This window comes from Syngnathus floridae, chromosome 6, assembly GCF_059516105.1.
Source record: "Syngnathus floridae isolate MCC-2025c chromosome 6, RoL_Sflo_1.0, whole genome shotgun sequence".
NCBI lineage: Eukaryota > Metazoa > Chordata > Actinopteri > Syngnathiformes > Syngnathidae > Syngnathus > Syngnathus floridae.
In genome coordinates, this window is record NC_142418.1 from 15,646,897 (window position 1) to 15,663,722 (window position 16,826).

A 16,826-nucleotide genomic window follows, 5' to 3' on the forward strand; every position below is an offset into this window, starting at 1 on the left:
TCTTCTCATGCCTCAGACTATTTCCCCTCCTTGTTCCCCCTCTTTCAACATCAATCCCAATTTTCTCGCCGTTCAAGCAGCACAGTAATGAAATACGGAGTGTGTGTACGTGTGTGTGTTAGTTGATGTCGCAGCCCTGCCGCCTGATTGCGGGCTACTGTACAAAACAGGAAGGATCCAGTGGCAGAGCTAGGAATTTTTTTTTCTTTGGGGGGGGGTCTGCAAAAACCCCCAAATTCTTCACAAAATGCTGATAGAGTCCCAAAAATCAATTATCTGTCCTGGCACCTGGGGGGTCCAAGCATATTTCAAGGGGAGTCCATTGCCCTTGTGACCCACCCTCTAGCTCCGCCAGAGGAAGGCTCATCACCAAAGCTCTCCTGACCCCACCCTGGAGACCACCCTCCACCAACAAATACCCTGAAGCACTAAGAAAGACCATTCGAAGGGACGTACATCACATTGAATCTAAAAATGTCTATTTTCAAATAAGAAAGAAACCTTAAAAAAAACTTGTAGGTGCATTGCCTTCACGAGGCTTCCCCCTTTTTTGGAAATGAAAGCAATCTCATTCCCGAGTGGAGAGGCTCATCGCCCTCCCATTCAGAGTCCATCTCTGCATCGGGGAAAAAAAAGCAGCCGGACAAACGGCATATTGGTCTCCTCCGCCGTGGCAGCCCTAAAGTAATCAAGTCCGCGGTCTAACCTTCCTGCTCGTACGCCCACTTCGCCCAAGCCCCTGCACCACCACCACCACGCAGGCAGATAGGGTGCTCCTCCATGGCAACCGGCAGCAATCTCATTTATACCTAATGAAAGGTCTCCTCCATAGCCGGCCCACTCATGAAAATGGGATTTAGAATTAAATGAATAAATGGACAGGTGGACTGGGGATGCAAAGTCTGGAATCTTGCATGAGGGACTGATTTGATTGACGTTGTTATTATTATTGACTCGAAAGCCGACATAAAAAAAGGTTTCAATTAGAGCTGAGAGGAATCTGTGTGTGAGTCAACTAATAGAAAAAGCAGCCATTTTCATTTTCCTGCACTTTTCATTTTGGTACTTGGAACATTAGCATCCCAAAAAAACAGGAGGACATAAAGCCTTGTTTTAGTGTGTATTAAAATGTAGACAGGCTGCATTTTGAGAAAATATGATAATTGAAGCGCAACAACCTCATCGAGTGTCGCGTTCATTTACAACAAGCAAAACAAAAACACATTAAAAGATTAGCCCGTGTTCCAGCTTCGACAGTTATTGTTTTGTTTGCGGCATTGTCAAGTTTAGGCTTTTTTCTGAAAATAAAGAGTTTGGACTCCAGTCAAGTTTGTCCTTAAGTTCCTTGTCGCTTAAGTGATCGCTAGCATTTTTTGCTAATGTTTAGGCTAATTGTGCAATTGTAATCAGCAATGGTCTTAATGGTAACGTTTTGGACACAGTACAAATCCTGATGTGTCCGAACTGATTCCGTTTTCACAAAGTCTTTTTTTCACAGACTATCGCAGGATTAGCTTTAGCGGGGGCCGCTAACTTTTTGAAACTGACAGCTACTTCCTTGGTATTGGGCTAACACACTTCTGAAATAAAGGTACCAAATTTGCTCAAATTAATTTTCATTTGAATGCCAACTTTATGTCATAACCTATTTGAATGACTGGGAAACTGTTAAATGAATCAGAAATGAAGAACGGCGGCCATTTTCCTGGAATGTCAGAAGACAATGACAACCAGCTAGAGCACAGGTCATGGTTAGCAAAGCTATTTGTTTTGGACTCCCAGAGGACACCTTGATGTCTACAGTCTGGTATGACGATCCTGCTCGACATGCACAACAAGGCCTCCCATTCATATACATAAAGGGCAACCCAATGACATGCTCATTGTATGGACGAGACGTATTTCTGGCGAGATTCCTCGAGAGTTTGTGCTTTAAATTGGCGAGCGCTTGAACACAGCGTGATGAAACGGCGGTCCGAGCGCCGTCCGGTCGCTATCTCAGGTGAAGCCTCCAGACGACTGAAAACGAAGCTAATTAAGGGCTACTCGCTTGAAAGGGAGTCGGAAGATTCGATGGCACGGTAATGAGGTGACAAGATATGTGCATTTGTAATGAAGCTAACGTTTCAAGGAAAATTGGATCATTTAAAAAAAAAAAAAAAAGTGGGTGGGGGCACGGGGAAAAGAATTCCTTTTTATTCTCCGGCATGGACTAAAAAGAAGGACTGACAGAATCATTCTTTACATTGATTTCAGACGACACGTAAAAGGAATGGCTTCCATCAACGGTACAGAGGGCGAACAAAGACTTTTCAACGGCGGAGCCTACGAGCAGAGATAAATGCTTGACTGAAGGCTATTCTCCCGGCTGTAAGACCCTAATGATCTGCAGCCGTCACGCCGCCATATCTCTTGTGCTACATGAGGCCCAGTGACATACACAACGCCTCGCTCCATCGCTCAGATCATAGCCATATTTCGTGCGGCCGCTGGTTCTCTGCAGGTCACTATTATGGTGCCTCGGCAGGGGGGGTTAGCGCAGGTCTCAGTCAAAATGTAAGGATTGACTATGCCAAAAATATTTTTTTTCCATAAATATGTTTGACGTCATGCTAATGGCTAGCAAGAAAGTATCGCAATGCTTTTATTCCCATGTGCACCAAAATGTATGGCCCTGGCAAAGTTTTATGGAAAACAGAAGCGTAATATTGGGGGGGGGGGGTTATTTATCTTCTTATCTCTGATTTACTGGAATTTTCTATTTTGTAGCATTTCTGCAAATTGATCAAGCCAGCGCACTGTAATGACGGCGGGCTTTTCCGGCCCTCGGACGATAGCATCAACATTAATGCGGGGCAATTTAATCGACCCAAAGAGGATTAATTATGTTTATCTTTTAATCCGCAAAATGGAGCGGTGTGCATGCCTCTTAGTCAACGGCAGCAACACTCCGGGGCCTCCGCTTCTGTCAATAACAAGCAGGGTGAGCACTTTGTCAAACAGTGAACAGCGAAATGAGCTCCCGGTGTCATGGCTTTTTAACCGCTAGCACCTTTGCTCTCCCTTCGCGCTAGGAATGTGCAGCGAGCCACTGCGGGAGAGCGAATTAGACTTGCAATTACCGCCGCTATCATTAAGAAGAAAAAAAAAATGCAGAGGATATCAAATGAAATCCAAATAGGAACGTTAAGCACAACCTTCAGCAAAAGCATCCTTATTAGCGCCTCATGCTCTTTTCTCTCGTACGAGCCGGCAGCCAAACAGCGGCGGTCATTAAAAACATATCCATCTCAATTAGGCGGTGCATTAAGACGATCCAGCGCGAAGTATTTTGTATTCCTACATCTCTTTTCAGACGCACGACAAAAACCTGGCGAGGGAAGGTAATGAGCCCGGCGCTCCGCAGATGGTAAATAGCCTCGAACTGCCTCTGATAGCCTAATTAAAAAGGAATCCAACATTACATCCGTATCGATTATTTTGCTTCCGTGTGGCGCAAGATGCAGGAAAACATCCATAGTTGCTGACTTGTTTCTAGTATGAGAGGGCAAGGGTTTTATTCTCGTTGCTTTGTTAGCGGGATGGCCTATAAATGATGACCGTACTGGGAAACTTATTTTAAATTTTGCAACAAATAAATGCAGATTTCAGCTAGATTTACTAAATGGAACCGTTTGGCCTTTCAACGCAACAATCACACAAGTCAGAAATGGTGGAGTTCTATTCAAGTTTTATGCTAGCAACCTAGCGCCACGTCATGTGCTAGCTTGACAACCAATCAAAACGTAGCATATGACACCATGTTGGTAAGCGTAGTTTTTCAAGGATTTATTTTGTGGTTCAAAATTGTCACGATACTTTGTTGCATAATAAACACAACAGCTTGAGCAAATTGATAATCCTGGTATCTTTTCACGGAACTAAATCAAACTGACGGACGCTTTTGAAATTAGCTATCAAAATTAGCCATTATATAATGAATGATGCTAATTCCAGGTAAAAAAAAAAAAAAAAAATCTATTTGACGGTTAGATGAGCTTGTCATTTATCAAAAACCATAAATGTACCAGTAGAGGGAGCCAAAATACTACAAAAATCATCAACAAGCTAACGACTGCAAAAACATCCAAATTAAAACAGTTGATCATGATGTGTTTTCAACAATCCAACTTCCATGGCCAGTTTCGGGGTTTCGCCACGTTGGCTTCAGGGCATCTCTCAGTAATGACAAGCCCTCCAACGTCTCCATCCCCATGGAAGGAGTCATCCGTCAGCTTACGACAGCGTGCAAAAGTGGCTGACGTGCCATCGCTGCGAGTGATGGATGGTGCCTATCGTTGCTCTTGCCACCCTCCTTTTATCTGCCCGGGCTGGCCCGTCCCTCTGGGCTCACCCATAATCAAGCAGACCACCCTCTAAACTTCAACGAGATCTCCTGCCCAAACCTCCACTCAAGCTTAATGACAGATAAGAAATTGTTTGTGTAATATAGTGCCTGGCATGCCTTTGTGAAAAATATCCGGTTTCCATGCCAACGGAGTGGATCTTATTCCGTCTTTTCTTTGATAGATAAATATCTCTGTGATTGATTTGATTGTTTCGTTCACCTTGGCAGGAAAAACTAGAAGTGGTATATCCTGTCATATCCTGATGAAATAGTGCATGGTCTCAATCTTCTTGAGGAGCAAGATGACCTTGGATGATTTCTGACTAGTCGCAAGCAGAATTTTGTCATTTTGAGGAAACACACAGAGAGAGCTGTTGATTAGCCCACTGCTCTGATTCACATTGCAAAAAAACCTATTTTGCTACGACGCCACTTAAGCTAGCTCTTTAGCAAACGTTCACCGACAACTCAGAACACAATTATACAAAAGTATGGAACAAATTTGATGTAGGCATTTGTATAAAATGTTTCCTTGGGATGTCGAAGTCATTTAAAAAATATATTAGATGTTTTTGAATAATAAGCTAGCTACCCATGTCACTGTCCAAAGAGCTCGTCTGCGCCATTAATCCAAGACCGAGAAAAGTCAATTAGGTAACTGCCATGAGCTCAATGATCATGTCCATTAAGGTCTGAGTTTCCACCTTAGCTATCTTTAATCAGCTTACATTGTGAAATGTAAATAACGGCTTCGAAGTAGTTTATCAACTGATACACAAGTGAGCGCTCATCTCGGAAAACAGTCGATCGGCCGTTGAACTAATGTCATTTCCTCAACAAAGCCCGCCCGAGCTCGGTCACGGCTTATAATAAAACCTTAAGTGAGCAAAAATGTCTTTCATAAAGCGTGTCGGTTCAACAGCTTTATTATTCTGCTGCTGACCGATGTTCAAGCGGGCACACTTTCATTGGCACTCAGTCAAAATCTCTCATCACATGGCCAGTAAAACTTTACATGCTCCATGAAATCAATGTGTGATTTTTTTTTTTTTAAATGAATTATGGATAAGTACATAGTTTGTTGAAACTATTTCCGTCTCTTTGCTGCTATATTTTAATATAACTGGTATATTATGAAAATAATTCTGATTTCTTGACCGCAGAATAAAATCTCGTTTCGTGAAGACTCTTCAGCAAATATTGCTTACCTGGCTATCTCATCGGCCAAAAGGTTGCGTTGCGACCGGAACGATAGATCAGAAGCGTTATCAATAAATAATTACATTTAAATGTCTCATAATGAGTCAAGTTTGCTGACTGGGCCCACGTTTATGACCTCAGATGAAGCTGCACGCACAAAGCATCCATAATCCAGAATGTCATAAAAAACTGGCCCCTTAATGGCTCTCAGCGGTACGACTGCCATGAGAGCAGCGTCCTCCATTATACACTGACGACATCTACAAATATTTGATTTTACATGCACACTTTTATCGATTTTAATCAAATAAATAAATAATGAATAACAAATAAATAATTTTTAAAAAGCCTTTTTATAACGTTATTAGTTTCACACTCGAGACAGATCATCTTTACCCGATTGGAATATATTGTATGTAAGAAACCAAAAAAAAAAAAAGCTATAAATATCATTTTAACTCAACCAAGTGTTTTTGTGCCTCATGCTTCCAGAACTTTGACATGAAGCCAAGAACAAAAACACATCATGTTTAATCCAAATGTGTTTGACACAAAGGTGACGGGAAAACACTCCTCCAGGTACGCTGGCCTCTTATCTACACGGTTGCCTTCTTAATTATTCATTGAGGTGTGTGTGTGTGTGTGTGTCTGAGACGCTGACAACATTTTTCTGAACTGATGTGTGCGATAAGACGTGCAGCAGGTGGGGCGACGCCGCTGCACAGCAGGAGTCCGCACGAGCGGCACCAAACCCGACAAGGGCAAACACACACATTCACCGTCACGCAAACGCACACACGTTGGGTGAGGCGTGTCACAAAACACAGGGGGGGGGTCGCTTCACATAGGCAACGTCGGAGAAGAAAATGAAAAGGAGTGACTGAAGCCGAGTGTGTTGTCTTCCGTCGGGAGCTCCGCTTGACAGGCCGAGTACATTCTGTCACCTCTTGACATTATCAAAAAAAAAAAAAATCCTACCTTGACTCAAGTAGGAAAATCCGAAAACATTCCATTTCAATTCAAAATAGGAGAACATATTTGACCCCCCCTCCACATTGGTTTTTCGAAAACACCGTGTGGTCTCGTAAGTGTGTGTAGAAGTTAGCTTTTAAAACACGCAGCTTTGAAAAGTTTTCAAAAGGTTATTGCTGACGGACAAGCTCCAATGGAGAAAACATAAAACTATAAACCCATAAAAGCCTCACTTCTCTCCACAACAGAGATAAAGCGGCAGGGGGTGGCTTTGGGGAGATATCCAGCAACACTCCAGAGGCTCGGTTAACCTTTAGGAAACAAAGCAATGTCTGCAGAAGCGTGATTAGGGCAGGGAACATCATATTACCTGACATATCCCTTCCTGTAATAACAGGTCCCCCCCCCCAAATTTATGAACAGTATAGAAACTCACGACAGTGTGATAAGGTCACATCTTCGACGGTAAATCCAACCAGAACCTGGTTTGTGAGGTTGATAGAATCCATCATCTACATTTTATGTTGTTTTCAAAACAATTACAAAAGAAAAATACTGCATTTCACACACTTTTTATAGTTGGTGGGAAAGGTTAACTTGTTTGTTATTGTGACAGATATGGGGATTTTTTTTTTTGGAGTCTTATTTCCAGCTTAATCGGAAGGCATCTTTTAAATGGGGTACCACAGGTGTCTATTCTAGGTCCTTTATACTTTGTAGTTTGATAAGACGCGAAAATAAAATTGTAACGTAGCAATTTAAGATTACCTCAGTGATTGTAATTCCGATTTTTTTTTTTTTTTACCTGGGTGCCACTCAGAGGTTGGTGACAGGTGAAAAGATATGTTGAATAATAACACGGCTTTCAGAGACTTAACACAGAGTAATGAAAAGGGACGCGCAGATCAGTCGACAAAACTAATTCTGCCACGGCTCCTTGGCTTCAGAGATGCGCAGCAGTGTTCCCCACAGACACAGATTATTTTTAATGCTTTCTCATCTGCTGATGAAACCATCCTCTTTCCAAGCGCAGCCGCTCCGAATTGAGCATGTTAAGCACACATGCTATCGGTACTTGTGGAGAACGTCGATACCAGCTACTGATACTTAAATCTGACAATTGCTACAGAGGTTTTTGTTTACAATTTTTAGTCATTGTGCTAACTGAAATGTTATACATCAAAAGTACTTGCGGTATCGGTACTCGGTATCGGTGAGTACTCCAAGAGTGAATACGACAAATAAGAAGATGACGTTCTAACTTTGTTAGCAAACAAAATCTTTTCCGTCTTTCAATTTTATTGTCATCTGAGGAATGGTGGCACAGCTTCACTCTCAAAGTATTTGAGTCCAACAGACTCATTTTTCCTCCTCTGCTTCAAAATGGCTTCGACTACCCCGCTATACAAAATTATTCTCATTCCTAATATGAATATATGAGAGATAGTCATGGATTCGTCCAGACAGCAGGCATCCATCAGCGGCGAGACTCTGCTGACACGTAAACGCGTCGCGTTTGTCTCGGATCACGTCGAGGACTGCCGGCTTTCGCCTAAGGCGCATCAATCAGTAGGCTACCCAGAATCGGATCCTCACCAAACCTCCCCCATCAGACGTCAGCTGAAGAACCCAGCGGACCCGGCGGAGAGCATCCTGGAGACGAGTGCTCTACACAGAGTAAACAGACTCGTAAAAATCCACATAGAAGAGCCAATTATGCCAGGAACCTGACATCTTGTCGTAAAATCTACAGCAGGTCGTAACTATCGGACAGAGCGTGAAATACAACCAGTTGTTATCGCCGCCCATTTGTGGCGATTAAAAGCCACCCCGGAGACCCGTGGTGCCGGGGTAAGGAGGGTATTGCGAATGGCTCGCCTCATCATGTGGCACAGCTCCGGGAGACCATCGCAGGGATTGGCCAGCGCCAGGCGAGCCGCCGTGCAACCGGCTGATTTATCACCGGCCGTCCGCAGCTAATGCACAGGGCTCTCCAGGTTGGCCCACATTAATAGAAACCTGCTTTATTATCACCCATACTGGCACCCAAGACTGAGCAGCTTTGTATTATTCATAAGATCCCCCACATTTCCTCATCCAAACATGAGAGACATTATGCAGAGTGCAAATGCAGGTCTGATTCATGGCCTTTTTGGTGTACACAAACATGCACAATGATAAGATGGAGGGATCTTTGAGATCGCTTTAAAATGCAGAGGGAAAGAAGAAAATATGAAGGGTGGGGGTAGATACACAGGGTATAAAAATTCGATGAAACCAAAATGATGAATCACGCTGGCTCATCCTGGAAAAGGTAGCTAAGGGAAGACAAAGAATTGCATATGATGGAATTGTTTTCTTCACGTGTTTGCCACCCGCAAATAAAAAAAATCATATTTAAGATTCCCCGAATTGTTGTCATCAGTAAGCTGTGAGCGGCTCCGTCAGGCGCTATTGATTCCGCTGTGCGGCAGCTCTCAGCAGCTATTTGTAGTGATGAGGAAAGACAATGGCAGCCAAATCATCGCCGGCATTCATTAAGAGGGCAAGGAGGAGGAAACCAACGAGCGAGAGTCTATTGAAAGTTAATCAACAGCTGCTGCAGACTAATGGGAGGAAAGCAAATTTGTCTCGTGTTCCTCCCGTGGGCTCGATAGGGCCGACGGAAGCTTTTTCAACAAGTAGAAATCATTGTTTGCCCATCCACAGTCCAAATTGCGGACCAAACATTTGTTGATCCAACCCGTCCGCTAGCGTGGTTATGGTAGGCACCAGGGAAGAGAATTGGCTCGATGAGATTACGTAAAGCAAATGAAGTGTGACTGATTTCATTCCGACAAAGCGGGAAAGCAGAAGGGGTGATTATTTTATGGCCTTAACTGACTTCGATAGCAAAAAAGATCGTGGGAGAACATTTTAAAACGGAAATGTAGTTAACCACACAAGGTAACAGTTAGCCCAGCATCTTAAAATTCGTTTTTTGTGTTTGCCAACAGTCTGAATGCCCCGGACACTGCCTCTTACTGGTCAGTTTTGGTATTACAACTAACTGCACACGAGTCATTTTAAAAATCGGTAAAGAATGTGTATGCCGCATTATGTAGCATGAGGCAATAAGACAGTGGGAAGATTTAACTTTTAGAAATATAAAAGTAGAGTGTTTTCTTTTGAAAGCCCCCAAAGCAGCGGCCAAAGGTTATTAAACACTACAAGACGATGCTGACCAGCACACTTTACACTTAACAAGACCCAAAGGAAGCATCTATAATTATAAAATTGTCTGGTGGAGGAGAAAGGGAGAGTGGGGCTGGAAGAATAGAAGAGCAAAACAAATAAAAGGGGAATGATTAAGCTTGGCATTTTACTGTTCACTATATGAGAAATTTTCATTGGAGCTTTATTAACTTGCTTGTTTGAGATCCTTGCTGGCTCCCTTATTACTTTATGTATATGTTTATGTGCAGCATTGTCATCAAGGGTGTCATCAAATGGTGAGTAGTTTTTGTTACTCTTTCAATCTTGAGCAGTTTTATTATACAGCGGTTCAGGACATTTTATACTTGTCTGACGGTTATATAACGCTTTTCCTCATTATGGCTGCCGGTCAGCCCGAATCTCTCTCAGTTGGCTTTAGGCAAAGGCGGGGTACACCCTGCAACATGTATTTATTTATTTAGTCATTTATTTATTTATTTATTTATTCATTTATTTATTCATTCAACTATGCATACATCCACCTTGCAACCTGTTTGTAAAAGATGCAGTGCGCTATCCACAGTGTGGTTTTTCTGCCATCTGCTGGCCAAATGGCATCATTACACTTTCTACATTCTGGCCAGATCGCAGTGGGCGTGAAAGAGGAGTACGATCCACTAAATTCAAGCGCGCCTGCATCCCAAACTACACTTTTGACACTTAATATTCTACTCAAATTTAATTTTAGAAGAAAAACTTCATGCTTGAAAGCCGGATTTAATCTAGCGCCGAGGCCAGATACTTTGAGCTGTTGAGAGTATTAAAAATATCAACGCGCCATAAAAGAACCTGGTAAGTGCATCAAGCTTGCAAAGCAAATAAGACCAACAAGCTGAGCTTTGCCTGAAAGATGATGAATTGCTCCACTCACTAAGCGCTTCCTGCATCTGAGAGTTGAAATTTGCCTGTTGGGCATTTAAAGAAAAATAGCCAACAACTATAATATAAATAAATATAATTATGCTCATAATTATCTGTGGAAAGCCTAAAATAGCATGATCATACTTCTTTAAAATGACAAAAAAAAGTGGAAAAAATGTGTTTACGCCCTTCTATAAAATATAACAAGCCCACATTAAATCTGATATTGAATTTATATGTCAAATCTGGATCAGGTTTGGATGGAAATCGGCCATTAACAATAGGTCCTTTTTCAGAAGCAGTGACCAAATCACCCAAAAGACCTCCCGCTACAACCACGGAGGTCTTGGAACGTTTCACTTTTCACACCTCCTGCCTAGAACAACAGAGCAGCGTGGCCTAACGGAGTCCAGGCCAACGCTAACATGCCGTCCGAAAACCTACATGGAAGCATTTGACTTTAAAAACCTCAGCCTGTCATAATCCTGATGTCAGCATAATGCATTATTAGCTCCACGCGTGGGCCAAACCAACGTCTATGAAAACTGGGGGCAGCGTGAGGTTAAACGTGCCATTAAAGAGGCGTGGCTCATCCGAGTCCAATCCGTCCAGAAATAATATGCTAGCGCACGCGTTCATGTTGGCGTTAAGGACTTGACGTGTCCATATGTCAGTTGAATTGGAGTGGGAATAGGAAATAGTGACGCTTGAGGGATAAACAGCTGAGATGTAAATTCCTAGTCAAGTGACAGACGGAGCAGAACCGACACCAAGGCATTTCCAGGAAGCTCAAAAGCGGGACAATAAATCGCTCGCGTACGACAGCTGATTGTTGGTAGCAACCGAATACCAACAATGAACTGTCTTTGCAGGCCACACAAAATGATGTGGCCGGCCATATCTGGGCCCCCGGGCCTTGGGTTTGACACCAATGCTATAGACGCCATTTAATGTGCCTGACAATATCGCTTGGGTTTGTAATTTTTAGACTCCACAGTCATAAAAACATTCACAAGTGGTACGAGAACACAACACTAATTTTTGCACACACAAAAAGTAACTATCCAGACACTGATACATGATCTGCTGAGGAAAAAGAAAAACATCCCCTAAACTCATTTCACATACATTTGGATGGATGCCACTAGTTTAGTTAGAACAAGCAGGCTTGATTTTCAAAGTCAATATTCAGACTGAGCTAAGTCAGCAGTCAAAAATTAAACGGAAAGGCATTGAGAAAGATTTGAAAAGGCTCAAAATCCCCCAAATAAACAATGGTGATAACAATTTTGTACAATTGTGAGATATAAAGTTGTGTCATCACACCCTGCCAGTAAAATATGATTAGAAGATTTTTTTTAAAAATTTTTTTTAAGTGAGTCATGTGACTCAGCAGACATTACATCATCAAAGTAAATTGCTCTGGTAGACCAAAGCCAACTCAGCTTTATTCATCGAGCACTTTAAAAACAACTATGGCTACTAAGCTGCTCCCATTTAATTCCCCTCTTGTATTTTTTTTTTCCAAGTATTCAGCCAGAATGGAGTGTGTGACTCAAACCAACTTTGGTTGCAGACTAGTCAATTTGTCGTCTTCACACCACAAATGTTTAGAGGTTGACGAGTTGCCTATCCACTTGCACTGTGCGGAATGAAATTAACCTGTCATCTTAATTGACTTAAATTGTTTTCTATTTCTGTACAGTTTTTGGTAAGTGATGGCGACCTAGTAAATGGGAATGGCATTTCCATTCACTCCAAAATTACTAACTTGATCTAGTTGATGTAATAGTCTTGATGTAAAAAAAACAAATACATATAGAAAATTGAAAGTCAAGTCCTCTCCTCATTATCAGAAAAACACATCGATTATTTTTTTTTTTGCAGTACAGTATCACTAACTCTTACAAAAACAAACATCAGCATTGATTTCTAACTAATGTAGTCAAATGTTACCTTCTTTATTCCTTAATCAGAAAAATTTGAAATGTTTTTTCATCTGCCATGATAGGGTTTAACCAAAATATACAAAATAGTGAATACATTCAAAGTTGATGCAATGGATGAATTGATTTTTATGACATACTCAGTCTTTGCTGACAAGAACATTTTTTAAATAATCCACATTGTTATGAAAAAGTAATGCAAACTTACCTGGTAATAGTCAAAAAGCTGCAATGCAATGCTGTCCATGTGCGCCAAACACTGACGGAGCCTCCAGAGTTGATCCCCCGGCGGCTCAACACCCTCCAGCCCCAACAGTCGAGCTCTCTGCGCCCAAGCGGATCTCCTCTCCTCCAGGGCGCCAGTGAGGGCGAGCAGCTGCTCCAGGCAGTCCGGTCCAGCCCGAGAGGCGCCCTCGCCCGGTTGGGGCTGCCCGCTTCCCCGCTGACAACTCGCCGGTTCTCCTTTCGTCTGCGGTTCTTCCATCCTCTCATCCAGGTTCGCCTCTGACGGAGTTTGTCTGCAAAATGTCGAGCATTCGGCGCACATAGTTTTAGTTTGCTTCCGCTCGGGACAAAGTTTGGACACACTGGAAGGTTCGAAAGCGTTTGCAGTCCGGACGTGTGGGGAGATGTGTGACGTCATTGCGCGGACTCACCTTTTCACCACCCACTGCTCCATTGAACTCTGACCCCACCTTTTTAACATTTTTTCTAAATTTAGAGATTTTAACGTGATTGGTTGAGCCTGAACACATGCACACATCCCATTTGGAAGAGGGTGTGCTTACTTATGCAATCCCATCATCTCAGTTATTTTTACTTTGCACCTTAGAGATTTTCTTTTCAATTGAGTGTCACAGGTGATGTTAATGGTGGAAAAAGTTTTGAAATGATTTATCTTGTTTTTATTTCTTTTTATTCCCCACTCCCAAAAAAGATGACATTTACTAATAATATTTTTATTTTTAATTATTTTTTAAATTATATTAATGTATCAATTTATATTATACCTATGATAAAACATTTTAAATATAATTTTAAAAATAATTTATATATCATTTTAAACATAACTAGTTCAATGTTTTGTCAAATTGATGTTTATTTACAAAATATTTTCTTTGTAATGAATAGCCACTCTTAATTTAGTCATCTTAATGTTCCATTTCATCTGTTTGAATTTGAAGCAGGAGACTAAGTGCCATCATAAATCTTCTTTTCATCTGCTGGACACCTGAGAGGACACTAAAGTCCAGCAGATGTTTTTGCTTAAGATGGCGCCGACATTTTGACAGATTGATGAAATGCATCTTAAATCCGTTGAATCTGTTCGGTGTATAATCATCATCGTTCGCTCTTGAACCGAGCAGAAAACTTGGTCATTTAAGCCTCAATCATAAATGATGCACCCGTTTCTATTTTTATTGCTATGACAAAATCTGCTATAGATTCAAAAGCAGTAAAGATAAACTGTGACGAGGAAAAAGAAAACATGGAAGATTTTTTCCCCCTCTTTCTTTCTGGCAAACTCAACAAGAAATCAAATTAAGCTGCTCCATCATCAAGATGGACACAAGCAATAGTTTAACTACACTTTTATTGTTTCTTGCCCAGTCAAAGAACAATTCCAGTTTGATCCCTCATGTGCTAAGCTTTAGATGCTCTTTCTAGAAAAAAAAAAATTTAAAAAACAGCCTCCAAAACTTCATGACGATTGACAGGCAACTAAAGCACGGATGACGTTTCGTTGGGACACTCAAGTTGCCATAAAGGGACGCCACGCAGGATGGAATGTATCTCTCATGCACGTTACAATGTAAGCGCCACAGCTTGGAACGTGAGAAGAAAAAATATGTTGCTAACTTCAAGGCAATCATGCATTTGGCAACCCTTTTTGCGCTCATCTCTTGCATGGAAGGGGGCAAACTGGGGAGAAGCACTTTGCGGTGGATGGTCACAACACGGAAAGCACGTACGGCCACCATCACATCCGAACGCAGCATTGAGGGAAGTTAAAGTTGTACAAATCAAAGTTGAAAATCGACGAATGACACTTTTTTTTTAAAAAAACAATAACATAATGGTAGTAGTAGTAGGAGCTAGGCATGTTGTCCTGTTATGGGAATTAAAACGGTGACTCTTGCGGGCAAAGAGAAAACTTTGTTTCCACTTAGCAGTACAAAGTTCAGTTCAGCTCACTTTTTTTTTTAAACATTTTTAAAAATCTTATAATAAATAGGCCTCTGAATAAGTAAATTACCAGGCTTTCTGATATGATTTATGAACTTTTAATCAGCCATACAGTCAACTCGGTCTCACACTTGTGACGTCAGTGTTTCGTCACATGTTTCAAAACAAGAATTATTATTTATAAACATTGGAGAACATATAAGTAATTAAAAGTAATAAAAAAAACAGATTTCGATATTTTTTCTATCATTATATAGCCGAAATTACAGTTTGTAACTAATTATTGCGATACAATTTGCTCACATAAGGTGGCGCTGTACACGCTGTTGTCCACGAACTGATTTGACAGAGATCGTTCGGATTCTAACCATCTTAAACGTTCCCTGGTGAACTGAACTGTACTAGACTGCTTGATGGAAACTTTGCACGTAAACAAACATACCTCCAACCTTTGCTGGGTTTCTTATGATACAGCCAAAGCAAAAAAAAAAAAATAATTTGAGCCAACAAACAAGAACATGTCAGCGGTCTTGCATATGCTTCAGTGTCCAGAAATCATTCAATCCAGTTTACTTATAAACACACAACAGGAATAAATGACAAACGATACAAGATATCGTCTGGGTCGACGCTGTCTAAGTTGCTGCTAAAATGCGACAACGCAGCCTGCAAAGCGAGTGGCTGTCATCCAAAACAAAGCCGTCCGAGCGCCGAGTGTCATAAATTCAGGTCGCTCGGAGTGACACGCCAGGACAGAAGATGACTTTTCACGTCCTCGCCTTCACTTTCCAATCCAAGCATCTGCTTTTGTGCTTTTTCAGTTGGTCGTGTTACAGCAAACAGTTTGTTTGGCAGCGTCAGCAGCGTGTTGAGGGCCTCCTCCGCTCGTGGCCGAGTACTCGCTTCATAAATTTCGGCGGTATGTATCGTGTTAACTGAATCCTTGCTGACTTTTCAAAGATCGGCACATTTTCTGCAACCCTAAGTACACTTGAAAGACAAACGTAGATGGTCAATACACCTACAGAAAGTACATTGAAAAAAAAAACTTTACTTTTGTCCGTTCGCAGAGGAAGAGAAAATATTTTTCCCAAATTGTTACTGTAAACGTTGGCAGCGTAAAATTCATCAAAGTACCGTATTTCCTCAAATAGTAGCCTTGAATCGAATAGAAATGATTCCTCAATTGGTCACAGGGTTGGTCGTCCGCTTGATTAAATGAAAACCGCGCCCCAAATAAATGCCTTCCAATATATATATATATATATTTATGTCATCTAATAAATAACATTTAAATGATTAAGTCTCATTATTTGAATATGATTTAAAATATATACATTAAAGCCGTCCTCCGAGAAATGCCTCACCCCAAATAGAAGCCTGGTCGTGGCTACTACATGAGAAAATACGGTCTTGTCTCAGCGACGTCGGCCATCTTGACTTTTTTGCTTTGACTGTATCCCACTTAGCCGAGGCTCTTCTTTACTTTTAGTATGAAAACAAACAACCAAACAGAAACCGAAGTGCGGGTCAAGAAAGACATACAATATATTGATACTCGTAAACACGTGCGCTTATCCTTCACAAATTGAGCTCAGATTATTTCCTCGTGTAAAAAAACAAAAAAAATGTCAAAAAACTGCTGTGATTTTGAAAGACGTGTCTGTGAAAGATAAGCGCAGATATTTACATAAGGCATATTTGAAAAAAGTTGACGGAGCTCCTTTCGTACTCCTCCAAAGAAGCTTCTTGTGGATAAATAAGGACCGCCCACTTCCAAGCGTTTCCGTCCATTCCCACAAGAATCTTCCGGAAAGGGGAAGAGTTGGAATGAGCGGAACCGGACGATTGTGGAAAGAGTCCCGAAAAGTCTTTCTAGGTGGTCAACCGTGATAAAGTGTCCTTCACGTGGGAGGTGAAGACAAAGATGTCGCTACATTCAGAGGTTCAGGCAGAGAACGGCTAGCAGGAGCAGGCCGAGCGTGCTGAGAGGTCGGGCGGGCGTGACGCTTCCTCCT

At 41.6% G+C, this 16,826-nt stretch overlaps 2 protein-coding genes across 5 annotated transcripts in view; both read right to left on the minus strand.

Annotated features, from left to right (window-relative positions):
• LOC148396844 (PDZ domain-containing RING finger protein 4) overlaps positions 1 to 13,277 on the minus strand; it is a 64,129-nt gene extending 50,852 nt beyond the window's left edge. Inside the window, exon 1 of the mRNA XM_088379523.1 lies at positions 12,830 to 13,277. Coding sequence (XP_088235649.1) covers positions 12,830 to 13,264 — 435 coding nt within the window. The 5' untranslated portion in view covers positions 13,265 to 13,277. The remainder of the gene's footprint in view (positions 1 to 12,829) is intronic.
• A 920-nt stretch (positions 13,278 to 14,197) lies between these two features.
• Positions 14,198 to 16,826, minus strand: part of cntn1a (contactin 1a) — a 30,827-nt gene continuing 28,198 nt past the window's right edge. For all 4 annotated transcript variants that reach the window (XM_088379015.1, XM_088379016.1, XM_088379013.1 and 1 more), the window contains one exon: positions 14,198 to 16,824. In XM_088379015.1, the coding sequence (XP_088235141.1) occupies positions 16,748 to 16,824 (77 nt within the window). In that variant the 3' untranslated portion in view covers positions 14,198 to 16,747. The remainder of the gene's footprint in view (positions 16,825 to 16,826) is intronic.